At 57.3% G+C, this 19,408-nt stretch overlaps 1 protein-coding gene across 2 annotated transcripts in view; it reads left to right on the top strand.

Annotated features, from left to right (window-relative positions):
* Positions 1 to 19,408, top strand: part of SCMH1 (Scm polycomb group protein homolog 1) — a 54,552-nt gene that overhangs the window by 27,924 nt on the left and 7,220 nt on the right. Inside the window, exons 4-9 of one of the 2 annotated variants that reach the window (XM_054395231.1) lie at positions 4,512 to 4,744; positions 5,292 to 5,418; positions 6,406 to 6,606; positions 8,103 to 8,285; positions 13,600 to 13,614; positions 16,228 to 16,341. In XM_054395231.1, the coding sequence (XP_054251206.1) occupies positions 4,512 to 4,744; positions 5,292 to 5,418; positions 6,406 to 6,606; positions 8,103 to 8,285; positions 13,600 to 13,614; positions 16,228 to 16,341 (873 nt within the window). Of the gene's footprint in view, positions 1 to 4,511; positions 4,745 to 5,291; positions 5,419 to 6,405; positions 6,607 to 8,102; positions 8,286 to 13,599; positions 13,615 to 16,209; positions 16,342 to 19,408 lie in introns of both variants that reach the window. The other variant, XM_054395230.1, reaches the window with a different exon arrangement.

Raw genomic sequence — 19,408 nt, 5'->3', positions numbered from 1 at the left:
GTGTAGCCACTGGGCAGTGAGGTCTGGGAGGGCTCGGTGAGCAGTGCTCCTCATGGCTTCCAGCCAAAGCAGCAGCATGCTTCTGTGCTCAAAAGCTGGAGCTACCAAACCTTGTGTGGAAAGGGAAGGATGTTTGGGAGGTGAGATAACTGAGAACATCCAGGAGATGCTGATCCACACAGTGCTTGCTGGCTGGATCTTCTCACTGCCAGCCTCAGGTCCTGGAAATGCTTTAGGCTGGAGAGCAGGAATCCTTGCAGGAATTCAAGCCAAATGATTCCATTCTGACTTCTAAACTCCAGGCTCTGGAGGATTGTTGCCAGTCCCTGTCCTTGCCAGGAGCACCCCCTGCCACTCGTGCTCTGACCTTGGCTGTCTGCCTGGCCTGCTGAAAGCTCAGCACACACCCAGGCCTGAGCCTTCCCACAGCCCCTGGATGTGTCCCATTGTGCTGATGATAGCCAGTGCTGGTGGGCTCTGCTTTGGGAAGAAGCTTTGAAGCTTTCCCATCTTGCTCTCCAACAGCCCTGAGCTCTGGTTCCTGCCCAGCTCCAGCCTTCAGGATGCTGAGGTTGGCACTGCTGCATCCAGGGCAGGATTCAGCCAGATCTCAGCAAGGCTTCTGTTCCTGGCAGACCTGCTCATCATAAACATGGCTCTGAGCCACCTCTCTGAGCCTTGCTGCTGAAGGTGGGGCAGGGGGCAGCTGGAGCACCTAGGAGCCATGGCATGGGTAGCCTGCAGGGCCTTCCTCGTTGGTGCTTTCAGAGGGCTGTGAGTGGTGTGCTCAGTCCCTGTCCTTTGGTCAGAGCTGGCATCTCTGGAGGGAAGGGCTGGGAGTTAGAGCAGTGAGAAGGAGATCCTGGGCTTTGGGGGCCAGCAGCTGTTGGGCAGTGCAGAGCTGGTGGAAACCTCTCTCCATCTTCTCCTCTCTTGCTTTACATCTTCCTGCGTATTTTGGCGTTGTTTTTCTTATGCCTAGGACATAGTTTTGTCACCTTCAGGCTGTGACAAGCCTGAGATAAGTTGGTGAGTGACAAATGGTGCTTCCCAGTGTTGGCTAAGCCTCAGAGTGTGGACAGCAACTGTAGAGAGCCTCCTGTAAATCAAGCTAGAGTCACAGTGTGGTGGGCAGCTGACAGGGGACATTGTGGCCCTAGAAGATCATAGAGTCACAGAATTGTCAGGGTTCGAAGGGACCTCAAGGCTCATCCAGTCCCAACCCCCCCTGCCATGGGCAGGGACACCTCACACTACAGCAGGTTGCTCACAGCCACATCCAGCCTGGCTGCAAAAACCTCCAGGGGTGAGGCTTCCACCACCTCCCTGGGCAACCTGTGGCAGTCTCTCACCACCCTCATGGGGAAGAATTTCTTCCTAACATCCAGTCTGAATCTCCCCATTTCTAGTTTTGTTCCATCCCCCCCAGTCCTGTCACTCCCTGACACCCTCAAAAGTCCCTCCCCAGCTTTCTTGGAGCCCCCTTCAGATCCTGGAATGCCACAAGAAGGTCTCCTCAGAGCCTTCTCCTCTCCAGACTGCACAACCCCAACTCTCTCAGGCTGTCTCCAGAGCAGAGCAGCTCCAGGCCTCTGCTCATCCTCCTGGCCCTTCTCTGGACACCTTCCAGCCCCTCCAGATCCTTCCTGGAACAGAGGCTCCAGAACAGGACACAGAGCTCCAGGAGTGGTCTCAGCAGAGTGGAGCAGAGGGGGAGAATCCCCTCCCTGGCCCTGCTGGCCACACTTCTCCTGCTGCAGCCCAGGCTCTGCTTGGCTCTCTGGGCTGCAAGTGCTCCCTGCTGGCTCCTGCTGAGCTTCTCCTCCCCCAGCACCCCCAAGGCCTTTCCTTCAGGGCTGCTCTCCAGCCATTCCCTGCCCAGCCTGAAGCCTGTGTTCTCTAACAAGTCTCTGTGCCTGCAGGAAGCTCAGACCTTGTGTTCAGACCTGTCCTTCAGAGACCCTCGAGCCAGGCAGTGGTGCCCAGCTTTGCGTTGGCTCTAAGCTCAGCAGTGGTCAAGGCTGTATTTCAGGGTGGTGTTCTCACTGCAGCCAAGCTGATCCCAGGCCAGAGAGCCCTCCAAGGGGCCAGCCCATTCCCCCATGGCTGCTGAGTGCTGTCTGACCCAGGGCAAGGCAGCTCAGCCAGCAGGAGAATTTTGTTGCTCAGTTTTCCATTAACAAGCTGCAATGATAGACCATGAGTTCAGATCACAGAGTTATTCAGGCTGGGAGGGTTCTTTGGAGGTTACATGACCTAAAGCAAGGCCAACCTTGGAGATGATGCTTTGGATTGCTCAGAGCTCCTGTGAGCACCAAAGCTGTGGGGCAGAGACTTTTCACAGTGACAAGCAGCTTCAACTTTTAGAGTCCCATTTGGTTATCTGCAAGTTGGGCTCTTCCCAGTGGCTCACCATGGGGTGAGGACAGGGGTACAGGGAAGAACAAGGTGGGGACATCCCTGGCAGAGGCTCACTGCAGGGCAGGCACCATCCCCAGCTGAACAAGGTGAACCTTTGGGCAGTTAAAGGATGCATGGGCAAAGGTTTGTAGCTGTGAGATGTGTGCTGGGCACAGCTGCTGCTGAAGCTCAGCTGGGGGTGGCTGGGTGCAAGCAGGGCTGAGAGCTCTGTGCTGCTCCTTGCTGCAGCAGCCCTGTGCTCCTTGACCATCTCCTTGGAACCCAGGGCTGCAATCCTGAAGGAGAGTTAACAGGCACCTGGCACAACCTTTAGGCTTGTGTAGGAAGCATCCTGTCACCAGAGGTGGTCAACAGCCACCTGAAGATGAGGCAGCAGTGCCCAGGTGGGCAAGAAGGCCACCAGCAGCCTGGCCTGGATCAGCAGTGGTGTGGGCAGCAGGAGCAGGGCAGGGATGATGCCACTGTGCGTGAGTGCCACACTGTGTGTGTGGGTGAGGTCACACCTTGAATCCTGGGGTCAGTTCTGGGCTCCTCACTCCAAGACGGACATTGAGCAGATCCAGAGAAGGGCGAAAAAGCTGGGGAAGGGTCTGGAGAACAGGGCTGGGGAGGAGCAGCTGAGGGACATGGGGGAGTGTGGTCCAGCAAAGAGGAGGCTGCGAGGAGACCTCCCTGAAAGCTCCCTGAAAGGAGGCTGCAGTCTCAGGTGATAGAAGGAAAGGAAATGGCCTGAAATTGTGGCAGAGGAGGGTTAAGTTGGAGAATTCCTGGGACAGGCTCCCCCAGGGCAGTGGTAGAGTCCCCATCCCTGGAGGAACTGAAAAGCTGTGCAGATGTGTTGCCGAGGGACTTGGATTAGTGGTGACCTGGCAGTGCTGGGTCAGTGGTTGGACTCCATGATCCTAAAGGTCTCCTCCAGCCTAAGCTGGATGCCATTCACTCAGTCTGTGCTTTGCCAGCAGTGAAGGAGTTAACAGAGCTGCCAGCTCCCTGGCCTGTCCCTGGAGGGTCTCCTGACTTGGGGCTCTCTGCTCTCACCTCACAGCCACAGATCTTCTCCAGACCTTAGGAAGCTGCTCCTGGCTCAGTTTGCTGCTCTGAGCTGTGGGCAGGAAATGGTGTCTGTGTGCCCAGGGAATGGGTCCCTGCTCATAAACCCTTAGGAAAACCTGGAATCTCCCTTTATGCAGCCCCAGGGATGCCACCCTTGGGTGCCTGCCAGCCTGGCAGCAGTGTGCTGCTGCACTCTGCTCCCTTGGCCAGCACTTTCCCCTGCAGCAGAAAGCCTCTCACTTCAAGAGGGAGTCCTTTGCCATCAGCCCACCCATGCTGAGCTCAGAGTGAGGTTGCCAATCCTGAGGATCAGCACAGCACAAAAGTCACCACTGTGCATTTCTCACAGCCCACAAGGGTTTGGTTTGTTCCAGCAGAGCTGTCAGTCTCCAGGTTTGCTTTCTGCTGAGCCTGGGCAGCTCAGATCTGGCCTTCAGCAGGACAAATTGAGGGCACCTGTGGGCAAAGAAAGCAGGAACCTGGCTTTGTGATGGGAAGCATGAGGAGATAAGAGGGACTGGGCTGTGCTGGCATCACTGACAGGTGAGAGGAGCAGCTCAGCCCATCCCTCTCAGCTGGGCTGTTGCTTAGGGCCAGCAGCAGTAGTTCCTGCAGGCAGGGAGGATGGAGCCTTCCCTTGCAGTTCACTGGTGAGGCAGGGACAGAGCAGCTTGGACTTTGCCTGGAGAGAGGGAATTTCCAGGGCAGCTCTGGCACTGTGACTGCCAGGCAGGTGAAGACTGGTTCCTGTTGCAGGAATGCTGTCAGAGCATCTGGCAGAGCTGTAGGTGCCAGTTCTTTTGAGGAAGGAAGGTGGCTGGAAGCAGGAGCCTTGTGGAGTGCAGCCCCTCCAGGCTAAGCCAGTGTCCCACGGCTCCAGTGCTGTGCCCAGGGGCAGTGTGTTTGGTTTTTCCTGCTGGCATGGAATCTGTGAAGGCTCCAGGGTTTCCCATGTGGCACTATCTAAAGGTGGAGGCTGCTGTTGCTCTGATTCTCACCTGATTGAATTACCTTTGCTTCTCTTCTTCTCATTTCAGTTGTGATTCCAAAGAGCCCTCTGCCTGCCTCTGAAGTGGGCTCGGAGAAGCCAGGGATGCAGAGCAGCACAAAGGCTGCTCTGGGGCACCAGCAAGGGCAGAGGCGCCGCAAAGCAGGCAAGAAGCGTGGGCGAGCGACCAAAGCGCTCATCCACCACCCCATGCCTGCACCCTCCAAGTCAGTGGAGCCTTTGAAATTCCCCAGAAAGAGAGGCCCCAAGCCTGGCAGTAAGGTAAAAGCTGATGGTGGTGCAGGTGGGGGTACAGCAGGGGCTGCCAGGGGTTGCTGCATGCTGGTGTCTGCCGTGGGGCAGCCTCTGGCACTAAGGCTGCAGCAAGTAGGAGCCCCAAATGGTGCAGGGGGGGAGTGGTTCCTCAGAGGCCAGCCCCAGAGTTGCAGAGAATGTCTGTGTCCTAGAGACCATTTCCATCCAGAAGCTGTGTCCTGGGAGCTGCAGAGATGGGTGAGCTGTGCTGTAGCATGCCAGATGCTGTGACCATGAGAGGATGGTGGTCCTGCAGGGGAGCAAACTGCTGTCCATGGTGTATGGCTGGTCTGGGCCAGGCAGAGGTGGCAGATCTCAGGCTTGTTGCTTTTTCAGGGTTGTGGTTTATAAAATGCACACTAAGTGAGGTTCTTGTGGCTCCCCCTCATCACCATCAGCAGTGTGTCGTGTCCCACAGGGCAGGGTCTCTTGGATGCAGAGGAGAGAGTGTAGTGAGCAGGGGTGGGGAAGGAGAGCAGGGCTAAAAGGAGAAATATCTCCTCTTTTTCTGCAGAGGAAACCTAGGACATTGCTGAACCCAGCACCCACCTCTCCTACAACCAGTACCCCAGAACCAGACACAAGCACTGTGCCCCAGGACGCTGCTACAATCCCCAGCTCTGCCATGCAGGCTCCCACAGGTAAGGGTCTCCAGATGCAGTCCTGGCCAGGTCGCAGAGTTAGGAGCTGCACCAGGCAGAAGGTGGCACCAAGGCTCTGCCCTTCCTTCCTGCTCCTGTGCACAAGCAAGGCTGGCCTGGCAGAAAGGGAGGGAAGAGGCACTGAGCGCAGAGCTGCTGCTTTGTTCCCTCTGGTTTGGAAACAGTGAAGTCATGGAAAGGTTGCAAGTCCACCTGCTCAGGACAGGGACCTCTCTCCCTGAGGTACCTCATGTATGCCAGTGACTCCCCCACTCTGAGGACTCTTCCCATGCCTCTTGTGCCCAGGGGCCCAGTGTGTGCAGCACACCTCCTGAGTCTAGAACCGTGCCAGGCACAGCTGCTGCAGCCACAGCCAGGCACAGCAGCTCAGCAGCTATGCCCTGTCTACCTGCAGCCAGGGAACCCAGGCAGAGAGGGGCAGGAGGGAGTGGGGTGGGGAGCAGCAGTGTATGCTCTGCTGAGGCTGGGAGGTAGCTGAAGATGAATCCAGGCAGGAAGGTCTAATGCAAAGCTGCATTCTCTGTGTTGGTCAAGCACAGGACATGGGCTGAGCCCTCCATCTGCCCAGAGGAGAGCTGGCCAGCTCTCACAGGAACCTAAAGAAGGCTTTTCCCTACAAGGTGGGGGCGGGGGGAGGGGAGGGCTGCATTCCTTAATCCCCTTGGAACGTGGTGGCCACCTTACCTGGCTGGCAGGGGAACCCCCTTGGAGCCTGCCTTGGGGAGCCTGAGTGCTGGAGAGAGTGTAGGGGAAACAGCAGCAGCTTGGGAGGTGAGTGAGAGGCAGGAGGATGTTGGAGGTGATTCCCCTCTCTGCCGTTGGGATGCAGGCAGGAGGCTGTGGTGGACTCCCCCCTGTGAGTGATTGTGAGAGACACAATCCCAGCATCTCCTGGGCTGGGCTTTAGGCACCTGTGTCTGGCTTTCTGGAGTAGGTTAATGGCCAACATGTTTCTCATCTTGGCAGTTTGCATTTACTTGAACAAGAATGGCAGCACTGGGCCCCACCTAGACAAGAAGAAAGTTCAGCAGCTGCCTGACCACTTTGGACCAGCTCGAGCCTCTGTTGTGCTGCAGCAGGCAGTGCAGGCCTGCATCGACTGCGCCTACCACCAGAAAACAGTCTTCTCCTTCCTGAAGCAAGGCCATGGGGGAGAGGTCATCTCAGGTGAGAACTGGCACACAGCACTTGGCCTTCAGAGGTCTGACTGCAGGAGTTTGCTGCTCGGGAGCATGGTGCAGTCGTGAACCGGGGACAGACAGAAGATTTCTGCCTTCTCTTTCTTGCCAAACATCTGTGGCAGCAAAGCGATGGCCAGGGACTGGCCCAGAGCAGAGCAGCTCAGGCAGAGCTGCAGGAGCAGGCAGCCAGAGCAGAGCAGAACAGAACAGCTCAGGCAGAGCTGCAGGAGCAGGCAGCCAGAGCAGAGCAGAATAGCTCAGGCAGAGCTGCAGGAGCAGGCAGCCAGAGCAGAATAGCTCAGGCAGAGCTGCAGGAGCAGGCAGCCAGAGCAGAGCAGAACAGCTCAGGCAGAGCTGCTGGAGCAGGCAGCCAGAGCAGAATAGCTCAGGCAGAGCTGCAGGAGCAGGCAGCCAGGGCAGAGCAGAACAGCTCAGGCAGAGCTGCTGGAGCAGGCAGCCAGAGCAGAGCAGAACAGAACAGCTCAGGCAGAGCTGCAGGAGCAGGCAGCCAGAGCAGAGCAGAACAGCTCAGGCAGAGCTGCTGGAGCAGGCAGCCAGAGCAGAATAGCTCAGGCAGAGCTGCAGGAGCAGGCAGCCAGAGCAGAGCAGAATAGCTCAGGCAGAGCTGCTGGAGCAGGCAGCTAGAGCAGAATAGCTCAGGCAGAGCTGCAGGAGCAGGCAGCCAGGGCAGAGCAGAACAGCTCAAGCAGAGCTGCTGGAGCAGGCAGCCAGGGCAGAGCAGAACAGCTCAGGCAGAGCTGCTGGAGCAGGCAGCCAGAGCAGAGCAGAACAGCTCAGGCAGAGCTGCTGGAGCAGGCAGCCAGAGCAGAGCAGAACAGCTCAGGCAGAGCTGCAGGAGCAGGCAGCCAGAGCAGAGCAGAACAGCTCAGGTAGAGCTGCTGGAGCAGGCAGCCAGAGCAGAGCAGAACAGCTCAGGTAGAGCTGCTGGAGCAGGCAGCCAGAGCAGAGCAGAACAGCTCAGGCAGAGCTGCTGGAGCAGGCAGCCAGAGCAGAGCAGAACAGCTCAGGCAGAGCTGCTGCAGCTGGCAGCCAGAGCAGAACATCTCAGGTAGAGCTGCTGGAGCAGGAAGCCAGAGCAGAGCATCTCAGGCAGGGCTGCTGGAGCTGGCAGCCTGCAGCCCTTGGCCCAGCCCTTCGGCCCTAGCACTGCCCCAGCCCCCAGGAGGAGGCAGGCTCTGGGGGACTGCAGAACTCCTGCTGGAAGGACAAGGATGCCCTGGTGCTTAGCTTTGCCTTTAAGGCTGCCTCTCCCTAGTGCTGGAGCACACCCCCTGTTGGATCCCTTCCCTCCCTCCCCTGGCAGCAGCAGGCTGGTTGTGGCCTGTCCCGGGGCAGGCAGTGGCTGTTGGCTGGCTGCAGAGCAGCGGTGCCGAGATACAGGAGCTGGCAGCGCAGCCCTGGGCGTCGGCCCTGCCTCGGCTGGGGGTTTACGTGTTGGGCTCTGTTTGTTTCTGTCTCCAGCTGTGTTTGATCGGGAACAGCACACTCTGAACCTGCCAGCAGTAAACAGTATCAGCTACGTGCTGCGCTTCCTGGAGAAGCTGTGCCACAACCTGCGCAGTGACAACCTCTTTGGGAACCAGCCCTTCTCCCACTGCCCCATGCAGCGCCCGCACCAGTACGACCACGACAGGTATCTACCAGGTAGGAGCTGGGGCGGGGGAGGCCTTGTGGGGACCCCAGGTGCTCCGTGTCCTACCCCCACTGTTGCCTTCAGCAGGGCAGGCAGGCGGCGTCCAGAGCCCTCTGCAGGGCTCCTTGCATCACACCCAAGTGCCAGGCACGTGCCCCTGGGGCTCTTGGTGTGCAGGATTCCAGTTGCTGTGCTTGCTGCCTGTCGCTCTGGTTCCCATCGCTGCCTGCAGCTCATCTGTGCTGTCTCCTTGTCTTCCCTCCTCTCCTTGTCCCCAGCCCTTCCTGCTTCCTGTAATCCGATTATGGTGACTTCACCCGGTTAGGAATTCAGGTGAAAGCCTGCAGGAGAGGTAGAAGAGTGCTAAGGTGCAGCAGGCAAACTGTAATCAGCAGTGGAGCAGTGGAACCCCAGCCCAGCAGAGGAGTTCCTGCACTGGCCGTGGCTCTGCTGCCAGCCCAGCGCCTCCAGCCCTCGGTGAGCGCCCAGCCGGCTCGGGTGGTGCCACACTGCAGCCAGCTCAGCCAGAGGTGACTGAGTTCTTCTTGGCATGGCTTCTCTCCCTCCATTCTGCTGAAACAACACATCCCTGGCAAGATTGTTCATGCCATGGTGCAGATCACCAGGCTGCAGAACTACTCTTGGAGAACAAGAGGCCCAGCAGCTTTCCCCACACTGTTCCCTGGGGCAGAGCTGCCTGCCAGGGCTGGCTGGGGGGCTCTGGAGGAGCTGCTGTGGTAGGAATGCCAGTCAGGGAGAGGGCAAAGCTTCCTGCACCCTCTTTAGGTAGCTAAGAAGTGCATTGTGCTGGTTTGCTCTCCTCTCTTGCTTCCTCCACTACCTTTCCTCTCTCCAAGCCAGCAACAAGCTGTGGCAGTGTCTGAGGCCTTTCCAAAGGGAATCCTTTGGCCAATTGTGGCTCTGCTGGGGAAAGCAGGAATTTCTGATGGGAACTGAGAGGCACTTGGGAAGAGCTGGTTAAGGAAAAGTTGCTAAGCATGAAACTTGGGAGCAGCAGCCCCATGGCACTGTGCTGCATGGCATCTCACAAGGCACCCCTGCTTGGGGAAGGGATTCACAAGAGGCTGACAATGAGGAGGGTCTCAGACTGACTGCCCTCAGCTTCCTCCATGGCTGATCACCTCCAGGCTGGGTCTGTGCAGAGCCATGCTGGAGCCAGCAGTGCCAGGAGCAGGCACCTGTGCTGTGCTGGAGGAAGTGGGTTGGTTGCTGTGGCAAGTGCAGGAGCAGCATCTCTGGTTTCTGGGACAAGAGGCTGCCCCTCTGGGGAACCCTCACCCTGCTGTGGTGAGACAGGGAAAAGTCAGAATGGGAGGGAGAGGCTAACAGGGTCTGGGCATGGCAGCAGGCTTGGATGGAGAGGGTCCTGTAGCTCACCCATGGTGTCCAGCCACCATGAGAGGTGAGTGGTGGTTGTGCTAAGAGCTGGGCTGCCTGGCAGTCAGAGTTCAGGGAAAGTCAGAGCATGGTGCTGAGCCCTACCCATCCTGATGCTGAGCCCTGCCCATCCTGAACTCTCCTTCTGAGTGTCTGCAGGGATCACAGACAGGTTAAGCACAGCCCAGAGCAGTGGGAACCCCGAGTGCTTCCTGCTGATGACTTGGGCGTCAGTGGGCATCTGGTCATCTAACACCTTCCTCCAGCACCTGGGAGAAGACATTGGACATTGTTAGCCACAGCTGGCAATGCTGTGGCCCAGGAGCAGTGCTGGTGACTCAAGAGGTTAGGGCTGGCCCTGGCAGAGTGAGGCTGCAGCTGTGCAGCTCACACCACACCAAGTGCCCAGGCTGCCCTGGGCTCACCTTCAGCTCCCTGTGTCCTGCCTTGGTCCCTCTGCAGTACAGCTGCTTGTGTGCCCGAGTGGGGCTGGGGCTTCCAGCAGAGACCAAACCTTCTCTGGCTAGAGCTGGGAACTGCTCTCGTTCCCAGATGCTGTGGGGAGTTCATGTGTGTGCTTGAGGCAGAAGAAGGAAGGTCTGCAGCAGCCATTAGGCCAGCTGCATCCTGGCCTTCTGCCTTGCTGAGGCATGATCCTGGAAATCAGGGAAGTAGACCCAGTTGTACGTCAGGGAGCTGTGGACTTGCAAGCAAACAGGAAGTTGACTGCAGGTCTGGAACAGGCAGGGGCTGTGAAATGTGAGCAGGTAGATCTCATCTGGAGCCATCTGAAGACCCAGGGCTGGAGGGACCTTCTGGACCTGGCCTCCAGTCATTACAGGCCCCTCAGCATTTGGAGTTGCTTTAATTAACCCTGGAGTTGGGGATTTTGCTTTCCCACTGCAGGCTGCTCCAAGGTGTTTTGCTGAACCTCTGCCCATGTTTGTTCTTGGGCAGCTTGGTGTCCCTGCCTCCTTGTCTCAATGTTGTCTTCCAGCTGAACTTAGTCCTTCTTCTTCTGAGAGTAGTCAGAGAGCAGCTGCATCCTTCAGGGGAGCTCAACTTTGGCTGCTCTGTAGGACAGGCTCCCTGCTCTCCTCCTCTGTGGTTGACTGCAGTTCATCTTGCTGAGGTGAGCAGAGTGGTGCCCAGCAGTCTGGCACCACCATGTTCACAAGAAGTCTGTGGGAGGCACTTTTCACTGTGGTGCCCTTGTAGCTGGTGATGAGCAACCTGTCCTGGTCACACCTCTTGTTCTTCTCACCTTGCTCTTGTCAGCTGCAGCTCCTGAGCCAGTGCTGCCAGTGCACGTTGGTGCTCTGCTGCTGGGCTCCTCCCTTTCTGGATGTATTCTTTTCTGCTTCATTTCTGGCCTGATGTGGAAGGCCATCAGCAGCTCTCAGCAGTGAATCCTTAACATGTGTGTCAGAGTAATTAATAAAAGCATGAAATGAGCCTGGGCTCAAGAATGAGCCTCAAGAGACCTCCTTGGCAAGTGCGCTCTAAGCTGATGCTCTTGCTCAGTGCCCGGCCACTGCTGGTCCCTCCAAGCAGATGTTTGTGCAGGTAACAAGGCTCTGGGAATCCCAGAATCACAAGATGGAAGGGCTTGGAAGGGAGCTCTGGAGATCATCCAGTCCAGCCCCCCTGCCAGAGCAGGGGCACCCAGGGCAGGGCACACAGGAACACATCCATGTGGGTTTGGAAAGTCTCCAGAGAAGGAGACTCCACAACCTCTCTGGGCAGCCTGCTCCAGGCCTCCAGCACCCTCACACCAAAGAAGTTTCTCCTCAGGTTGAGGAGGTTCCAGCTTGTACCTGTTGTGCCTTGTCCTATCCCAGGGCACCAGAAAGAGCCTGGCCCCTGCATCCTGACCCCCACCCCTCAGCTATTGATAGACATTGATCAGATCCCCTCTCAGCCTTCTCCTCTCCAGAAGGGCTCTCAGCCTTTCTTCACAGCAGAGATGTTCAAGTCCCTTCAGCATCCTCGTAGCTCTGTTGGACTCTCTCCAGCAGATCCCTGCCTCTCCTGAAGTGGGGAAGACAGAATGGGACACAGCATTCCAGGTGTAGAGCAGAGAGGGAGGAGAAGCTCCCTAGCCCTGCTTGCCACACTCTGCTGAATGCAGCCCAGGATGCCATTGGCTCTCTTGGCCACAAGGGCACAGTGCAGGCCCATGCAGAACTTGCTGCCCACCAGCACTCCAAGGTCTTTCTCCGTGGAGCTGCTTCCCAGCAGGACCACCCCTAGGCTGTACAATCCTCACCTCCTTGCCTCCACTGGTGGCTCTCCATGGCAGCTGCCTTGCTGAGCTCCAGGTGGAGGAGTGCCCATCTGTGTATGGCACATCAGCGCTGTCCCACCATAAGGAAGCTGTGGGGTCAGTGTCCTGAGGAACCCCCACCACAGGGTGTGCCAGGAGTAACTGCAGTCTTGTCCCAACCCATGCCCTTTAGGGCTTCTTGAAAGCCTTGGGGTACCTCTGAGCTCAGACTAAAGCAGACTAAGGACTGCTGAGGTGTGGCAGTTTAGGCTGGGTGCTCCCTGCCACTGCCACATGAGATACACCTCTGGTGTCCTGGGTGCCCACCTAATAGGGGTGGACACAGGAAGCAGCATATTTCTACCCATGAATCCTGCGCCCTATAAAGCCATCTGCAGAGTCATCCTCTGCCTCTTTCTTCCCTCTCTGCCCCCGTGGGAGATGCTCTCTCTCTTATTGGGTAACGGTGGGGGAGTATCTCTCTAGGCCTCTTAGGCCTGACTAGCCCTAATGCCAGGAGGAGAATGGAGGGGGAGCAGTCTCAGACCTGGCCAGCCTGAGACTTGCTTAGCAGTGAGAGGTGGGGGAAGAAAGAGCCCTGGGGGGTTCTGGGTAGACCCTCAGGTGGGAGGAGGGAAGGATTGGAAGCCTCTGGGTACTATGTAAGGGACTCTGTATGCTTTGGGATGTTCTTTGCCACTATGCTTTGTAGTTTGTAGTTTTTTTGTAGCTTCACCAATTGCTTTTCCATTTAAACTTTCCATCACTCTCCAATCCGTTTGTGTGAGTCTCATTCTTTTGTCCCTTTCGGGGCAAGAGAGGATCTGTCTGGCCCCAAAACAGCACATGAGGTCAGACTAAATCAGACTAAGGACTGCTGAGGTCAGACTAAATCAAGCTAAGGACTGCTGAGGTCAGACTAAGGACTACTGAGCTCAGATTAAGGGCTGCTGAGCTCAGACTAAGCTTTCTGTTGCCAAAATCACTTTTTCAGTTTCTTTTTTGAATGTTAGCAGCATGTTGAAGCAGGCTCTGAGCAGCCTGGTCCAGCTGAGGGTGTCCCTGCTCAAGGCTGGAGAGTTGACCTAGAGAACCTTTGAAGGTCCCTTCCAGCTCAGCTCTGTGACTCTGCTCCCAGTCACCCTGGGCTGTGCCTCCCTGGGTTTGTGAGGATCTGCTGCAGCAGGCCCAGGGCTTCCCCTGCATTTCTTCCACTGGGTTTTAGCTTCCTCTGCACTTTGAGTGTGCTCAGTGGACATTTTCATTCCCGACCCATTCCCTGCCCTTTGAGCCTTGCCCTGGTGTTCAGCATGGCTGCAACTGGAAGCAAAGGGTGGACCACAGGTGGGTGCCACCAGGGCATCTCCAGCTGAACTGCCAGGGTCTTAAAGTTAGACACCTTGGCTTTGAGTGCTGAGCTGAGGTGAGCAGACTCTGACTGACTGGCAAGGCCCAGCCCAAAGCCCAGCAGGGGCAGAGGGAGTTCTCTTACTGCCACCAACCTCCCAGCACAGGGGAGGTGTCCTCCAAGCTGTCCCATCCTTTGCAGGCAAGGAGAACTCTGGCTCAGTCTGTCCCTTTCTGCACTGCATCCTCTCACCCTGTCCCCAGTCAGCTCTTCCTGCTGTGGCTGCCAGCATGGTCCTGCACCATGTCAGAAGACAGAAGCAGTTGCAGTCCCTTTGTGCCTGCCTCACCATGGCTGAGCTGTGCAGCTGCATGCTGAGCATGGCCTGTTCAGAACCAGGGAGTCACAGAGTGCCCTGTGTTGGAAGGGACCATCCAAGGGCATCTTGTCCAACAACCCTGCAGACAGCAGGGAGATCTCCAACCAGAGCAGGTTGCTCAGGGCCACATTGAGTCTGATCCTGAATGTCTCCAGGGATGGAGCCTCCACCACCTCCCTGGGCAGCCTGTTCCAGTGTCTCCCCAGCCTCACTCTGCAGAACTCCCTCCTGAGGTCCAACCTAACTCTGCCCTGCTCCAGTTTCAAACCCTTGCCTCTCATCCTATCCTCACAGCCCCTTCTGAACAGTCCCTCCCCAGCCTGCCTGTAGATCCCCTGCAGATACTGAAATGCAGCTCTGAGGTCTCCCTGCAGCCTTCTCCAGGCTGCACATCCCCAACTCTCAGCCTGTCCCATGGCAGAGGTTCTCCAGCCCTCTGATCACATTTGTGGCCTCCTCTGGACCCTCTCCATCAGCTCCAGGTCTCTCTTGTGTTGAGGGCTCCATATCTGTTCACAGCCCTGCAGGTGAGGTCTCCCCAGAGCAGAGCAGAGGGGCAGGATCCTCTCTCTCCAGCTCTGGCCACACTGCTTTGGATGCAGCCCAGGCTGCCCTTGGCCTTCTGTGCTGCCAGTGCCCATTGCTGGCTCCTGGCCAGCTTTGATCTGCTGCTCTCAGCATCCTTCTCACAGTGAACATTTCTGCACCTGGATTTGGGGTCCTTCCCTCACAGGGGTTCCCTCACTGCTCACCCACTCCATGTTCAGGGCACTTTTGAACTCCAGCTGTTTCCTTCTGTTCCACTGGTGCCTGCTGAGTGCAGCTATGTGTGTTGCTCCATTGCTTTACTTCCTTCTTGTTCCTCCTTTCAAATCAGAGACCCTGACTACTGCAGAGCTACTTTTGGTTTACCCTTCCATTCATTTCCCTTGACCTGACTCCTCATTCCCTGGGTTGTCTTCTGCAGCTGACCTCCTGTGTTTGCATTGCTTTAGACTCAGGCAATCTTAACAGCAGCCCAACCCAACGCCTGACAAAACCTTCTCAAAGCATCACCCTTTGCTGTGCTTCCAGGACTCTTTGGAGCTATCCAGAGACGTTTCTAAGGGCATTTTTTTCCCATCCCTGCCTGTGGAGGGCAGTGGAGGTTTGTCACAGGGATGTGTCCTCAGGGCAGTTTGTCCTTCTCATAATGTGACAGAGGGTTTGGATTGGAGTCCGGTGGAGTCCCAGGGCCTCAGCACAGGAAGCTTTACATAGAACTGTTTGGGCTGGAGAAGCCCTCAGAGGTCACTGAATCCAACCATCAACCCAGCACCACCATGGCCACCAAACCCTGGCCCCAAGTGCCATGGCCACACTCCAGGCATGGGGACTCCACCACCTCCCTGGGCAGCCTGTTCCAGTCCCTGACCACTCTTGCAGCAAAGAAGTTTTTCTTCATCTCCAGCCTAACCCTCCCCTGGCACAGTTTCTGGCCCTTTGCTCTCCTTCCATCAGCTGATAGCAGGCAGCAGAGGCCTCTTTCCCTTCCCCACAGGACTGTGGCAGAACAGACTTTTCCTTTGTGTTTCTCTTTAGTTAACCAAGGTGTGACCACCTGATGCTTCCCCCTCCCTGTACCTTTGTTTCTCTGTTGGCTGTGATGCATCTCCTGTGGTTTCTGGTCCCAGTCACCCCACATTGTATTGCCCCCCTTCAGCACCTGTTCCTACCCCTGCTCCTGGGGCTGCTCCTTGCTGTGCTCCTGGCATTTGTCAGCTCTTCCACCCCTGCTCCCCACACACTGTGGCTGCTGCAGTTCACACAGGGCACCCGAGCTGGGCCAGCTGCAGGGGCCAGCTGGGAGCTCTGGTGGCCTGCATGGGCAGGCAGGGCTGGTGGGTGAGCTCTCCATTGCTTCCAGCTGACCATGCCATGGCCAGATGGGTCTTGTTCTGACTCCCAGGGGTGGCTTGCCTGCTGCTGTCCCCATCGTGTGAGCACTTCCATTCTGTGTCCATCCATCCTGACCCTGCCTGTGCAGCCCTTGCCCAGCTGCACAGAGGAATCTCACACCACCCCAGCTGCTTCCTGCAGAGAGCCCCATGGCTGGGAAGCATTGGGAGAGGAGCAGCAGCAGCAGCTGGGGCACTTGAGGGATCCCTTTGGGGCAAGATTGAAAACCTGAGCACAGTTCATGAGGCACAGCAGATGGCACCAAACGTTGGTCATCACCCAGGGGCTGTCTGCAGGGCACCCAAGGATTCCCTGTGCCTGGAAGGGAAAGAGTGGGGAGGAGCAGGATGAGCCAAGGGGTAGAAGGAGGAGACATGGAATGGAGCCAGTCAGAGGTGATATTTGGGGTGCAGCACAGCAAAGCATGGCCCAGGGCCTTCGCTGGGTTGCTCTGCTCAGTTCAGCCTGCGGAGCACTGAGGAGTGCTGGATGCCCTTTGCACAGCTTCCCCCGGGCTGGTGGCACAGGGGAGGCTGGAGTGACTCTGGCAGGGCTGGAGTCACCAGGCAGGCTGCACTCTAAAGAGGGCTTCTTCTCTTTTCCTAGACAGAAGCAGCTCCTTAGACGTCTCTCTGCAGGGACCGGGCCGGGGGGCCAAGCGCTATTGCCAAGAGTCCCCTCCATACAGTGCTCCTCTCTCCCCCAAGGTACCAAAGAATGACCGGCACCCCCTGGAAGGTGAGCACTCTGCCCTCTGCCCAAAGCTGCCCCTTCACACAGCCCTCTGATGGGCACAGCAGGGCTGGGCCTGCCCTGCCAGCCGTGCTCCAGCAGGCTGCTTCGCTCTGTCTCTGCCCGGGGCCACGCTTGGTGTGTCAGAGAGAAGGGAGGAAGCCCCTGGGTGCCAAGGCAGAGTCTCCAGGGGCTGTGTGAGGATGTGGAACACAGGGAGGGTTCATAGAGTCACAGAGTGGTGGCGTTGGAAGGGACCTCCAGAGATCATCCAGCCCAACCCCCCCTGCCTCCTCTTCTCCAGCCTAACCACCCCAGCTCTCTCAGCCTCTCCTCAGATCAGAGCTCTTCCAGTGCCCTCAGCATCTCAGTGGCCCTGTGCTGGACTCTCTCCAGTAGCTCTTTGTCCTTCTTGTTCTGGGGAGCCTTCCAGCCCTGGCAGCCATCATCTAGTACCACATCCTCTGGGGTTCGTCACCCACACTTCAGCTTCCCTTGCTCTGTGTGGTATCAACCATCACAGAACTGCCTGTTTGCTGCAGTCCATCTTCCCCCAGTCTTTCCCATACTGATTTGCTGCAGTGTGTTGGACAGATGCTGATGTGCAGCTGGACAGCCAGGAGCCTGCTGCCCTTGCCCAGCATCTCATCTTGTCCTCCCTAAAGAGCAGGGAGGGTCTCAGGAGCTTGTGCTCCACCAGCTCCCCCAGATCAGCCCTGTCCTGCAGCACCCCTGCTTCCTGCAGCATCCTGCAGCACTGCTGCAGGTGAGCTGTGCCATGGCCTCACAAGCAGCTGCAGAAATGTCCTCTTTGCTGTGTGTCCATGAGCAGCTGGGAGATTTCCAGGGAGTGCAGGTGGCTGGAGGACTACCCAAGCCTGAGCAGGAGTCTTCTGTAACTGCACTTCCACCTCCTTCATTTTGAACCTCAGACACCCAATAATGCCACCTGGAGACTTAACCTTGCTGAAGCCTTTTAATGCATTGGTGGTGGAGTCTGCCCAGGTGTTGGTCTGAACCCTCTGGCATGTGCCTGGGAAGCTGCTGGAGGCTCTTGGCCAGGCTCATGGTTCAGTGGCCCTGTGCTCTGCTGCTGTCCCTGTCCCTTCCCCTGCTCCTTGCTGAGTTGGCTGGGCTGGGGTGGTTGTGGTGGGTTGAAATTCCCCCCAGCATAAGACTGCCAGACCAGCTCAGTGGAAAGCAAATGAAGCTCTATTTGCAAGCAGGCTAAAGTCTGGAAATAGGGAATGCAATGAACGTGTGCAAAATGGACAATATTTACATGCATTTACCATTTGTGAACAGCACAAGAAGCCCCCTGGACAAAACCAGGGAGCTAACAACAGCTTCCCACTCCCTGCTGCCTTCCCCCACCCCAGACAAGGGAAAAAGAGCAGAAAAGCAGAGAGTAGCTGGTAGTACTCAGCCAGAACAAGAAGGCAGCCAAGGGCAGCAACAGCCAAGCAAAAGCCACCAGCTGGCATCAGCTAGAGCCAAGAAGCCAAAAAGAGCAAGAGTTCAGTTCCACAACTAACTTCCTGTTAGTTACCAGACCAAAGGATTGCTTAGACCTTAGCATTGTTTTCCCTTTTACATCCAGTGGTCATCTACTGACATTCTCCTTTCTGCTCAAGCTGTGAAAAAGCTTCCTAGGCACAGCCTAAAACTGCCACAGGGGTTGATCCCAGATGGGAGTGCAGAGCCTGCTGCAGGCTGAGCTGTGCCTGCTGCAGGCTGAGCTGTGCCTCCTGCAGGCTGAGCTGTGCCTGCTGCAGGCTGAGCTGTGCCTCCTGCAGGCTGAGCTGTGCCTGCTGCAGGCTGAGCTGTGCCTCCTGCAGGCTGAGCTGTGCCTGCTGCAGGCTGAGCTGTGCCTCCTGCAGGCTGAGCTGTGCCTGCTGCAGGCTGAGCTGTGCCTCCTGCAGGCTGAGCTGTGCCTGCTGCAGGCTGAGCTGTGCCTGCTGCAGGCTGAGCTGTGCCTCCTGCAGGCTGAACTGTGCCTGCTGCAGGCTGAGCTGTGCCTCCTGCAGGCTGAGCTGTGCCTGCTGCAGGCTGAGCTGTGCCTCCTGCAGGCTGAGCTGTGCCTGCTGCAGGCTGAGCTGTGCTGCTGCAGGCTGAGCTGTGCTGCTGCAGGCTGAGCTGTGCCTTGTGTATGCACCCAGCACTGTTCCTGTGCTCTTCAGCCTCACTGAGCTGCACTAAGCTCAGCTGCCCTGAGCTTGCAGCCCATGGGGGCAGTTTCTAGTGGCCTTGGTGTGTCACACAGCTAGAGCAGCAGGTGACACCTGGGCTGCCTCCTCCATGCCACCACACTGACAAGGCAAAACCAGTGCCCTGAGGCTGTTTCTGACCCCTAGGTGCCCATCCTCATGACCTCCTCATTGTCCTTTCACCATCAACCACTGCACTCAGGTAACCACTAGCAAAGGGCACCAAAGGAACCCCAGCTCCTGAGCCAAGGCCTGTCCACTCCTCCCCCATCTGCAGGAGGGACAGGCAGTGCTCAGCCTGCTGCTGAAGCAGTGATGTGCTTGGGGGTGCCTTGGTTAGCTGGTGGATGCTGCAACTCTCTGCAGGGGCAGGGAAGAGAGAAGGCTCTCTGCTGGGCAGTCCCAAGGAGGAGCCTGCATTGGGATTGATCCTGAGTCTGCTTTAGAGTCTCTTCAGTTATCTTTTGGCCTTTGAGTGGGACAGAGAAGCATGGAATGGTTTGGGTTGGAAGGGACCTTGGAGATCATCCAGTTCCAACCCCCCTGCCACGGGCAGGGACACCTCTCAGCCAGACTCAGCTGCTCAAGGCCTCATCCAGCCTGGCCTTGAACACCCCCAGGCAGGAGGCAGCCACAGCCTCCCTGGGCAGCCTGTGCCAGACTCTCACCAACCTCACACTGAAGAACTTCTTCCTCAGCTCCACTCTAACCCTGCTCTGCCTCAGCTCCAAACCATTCCCCCTTGGCCTGTCTCAGACACCCTCAGGAAAAGTCTCTCTGCAGCCTTCCTGCAGGATCCCTTCAGGCCCTGGCAGGCAGCTCTGAGGTCCCCCTGGAGCCTTCTCCTCTCCAGGCTGCACACCCCC

The sequence above is a fragment of the Indicator indicator genome, chromosome 33, assembly GCF_027791375.1.
Source record: "Indicator indicator isolate 239-I01 chromosome 33, UM_Iind_1.1, whole genome shotgun sequence".
NCBI classification, from domain to species: domain Eukaryota; kingdom Metazoa; phylum Chordata; class Aves; order Piciformes; family Indicatoridae; genus Indicator; species Indicator indicator.
The sequence above is the reverse complement of the archived record's forward strand: the minus strand, read 5'-3'. Positions and strand labels throughout refer to the sequence as shown.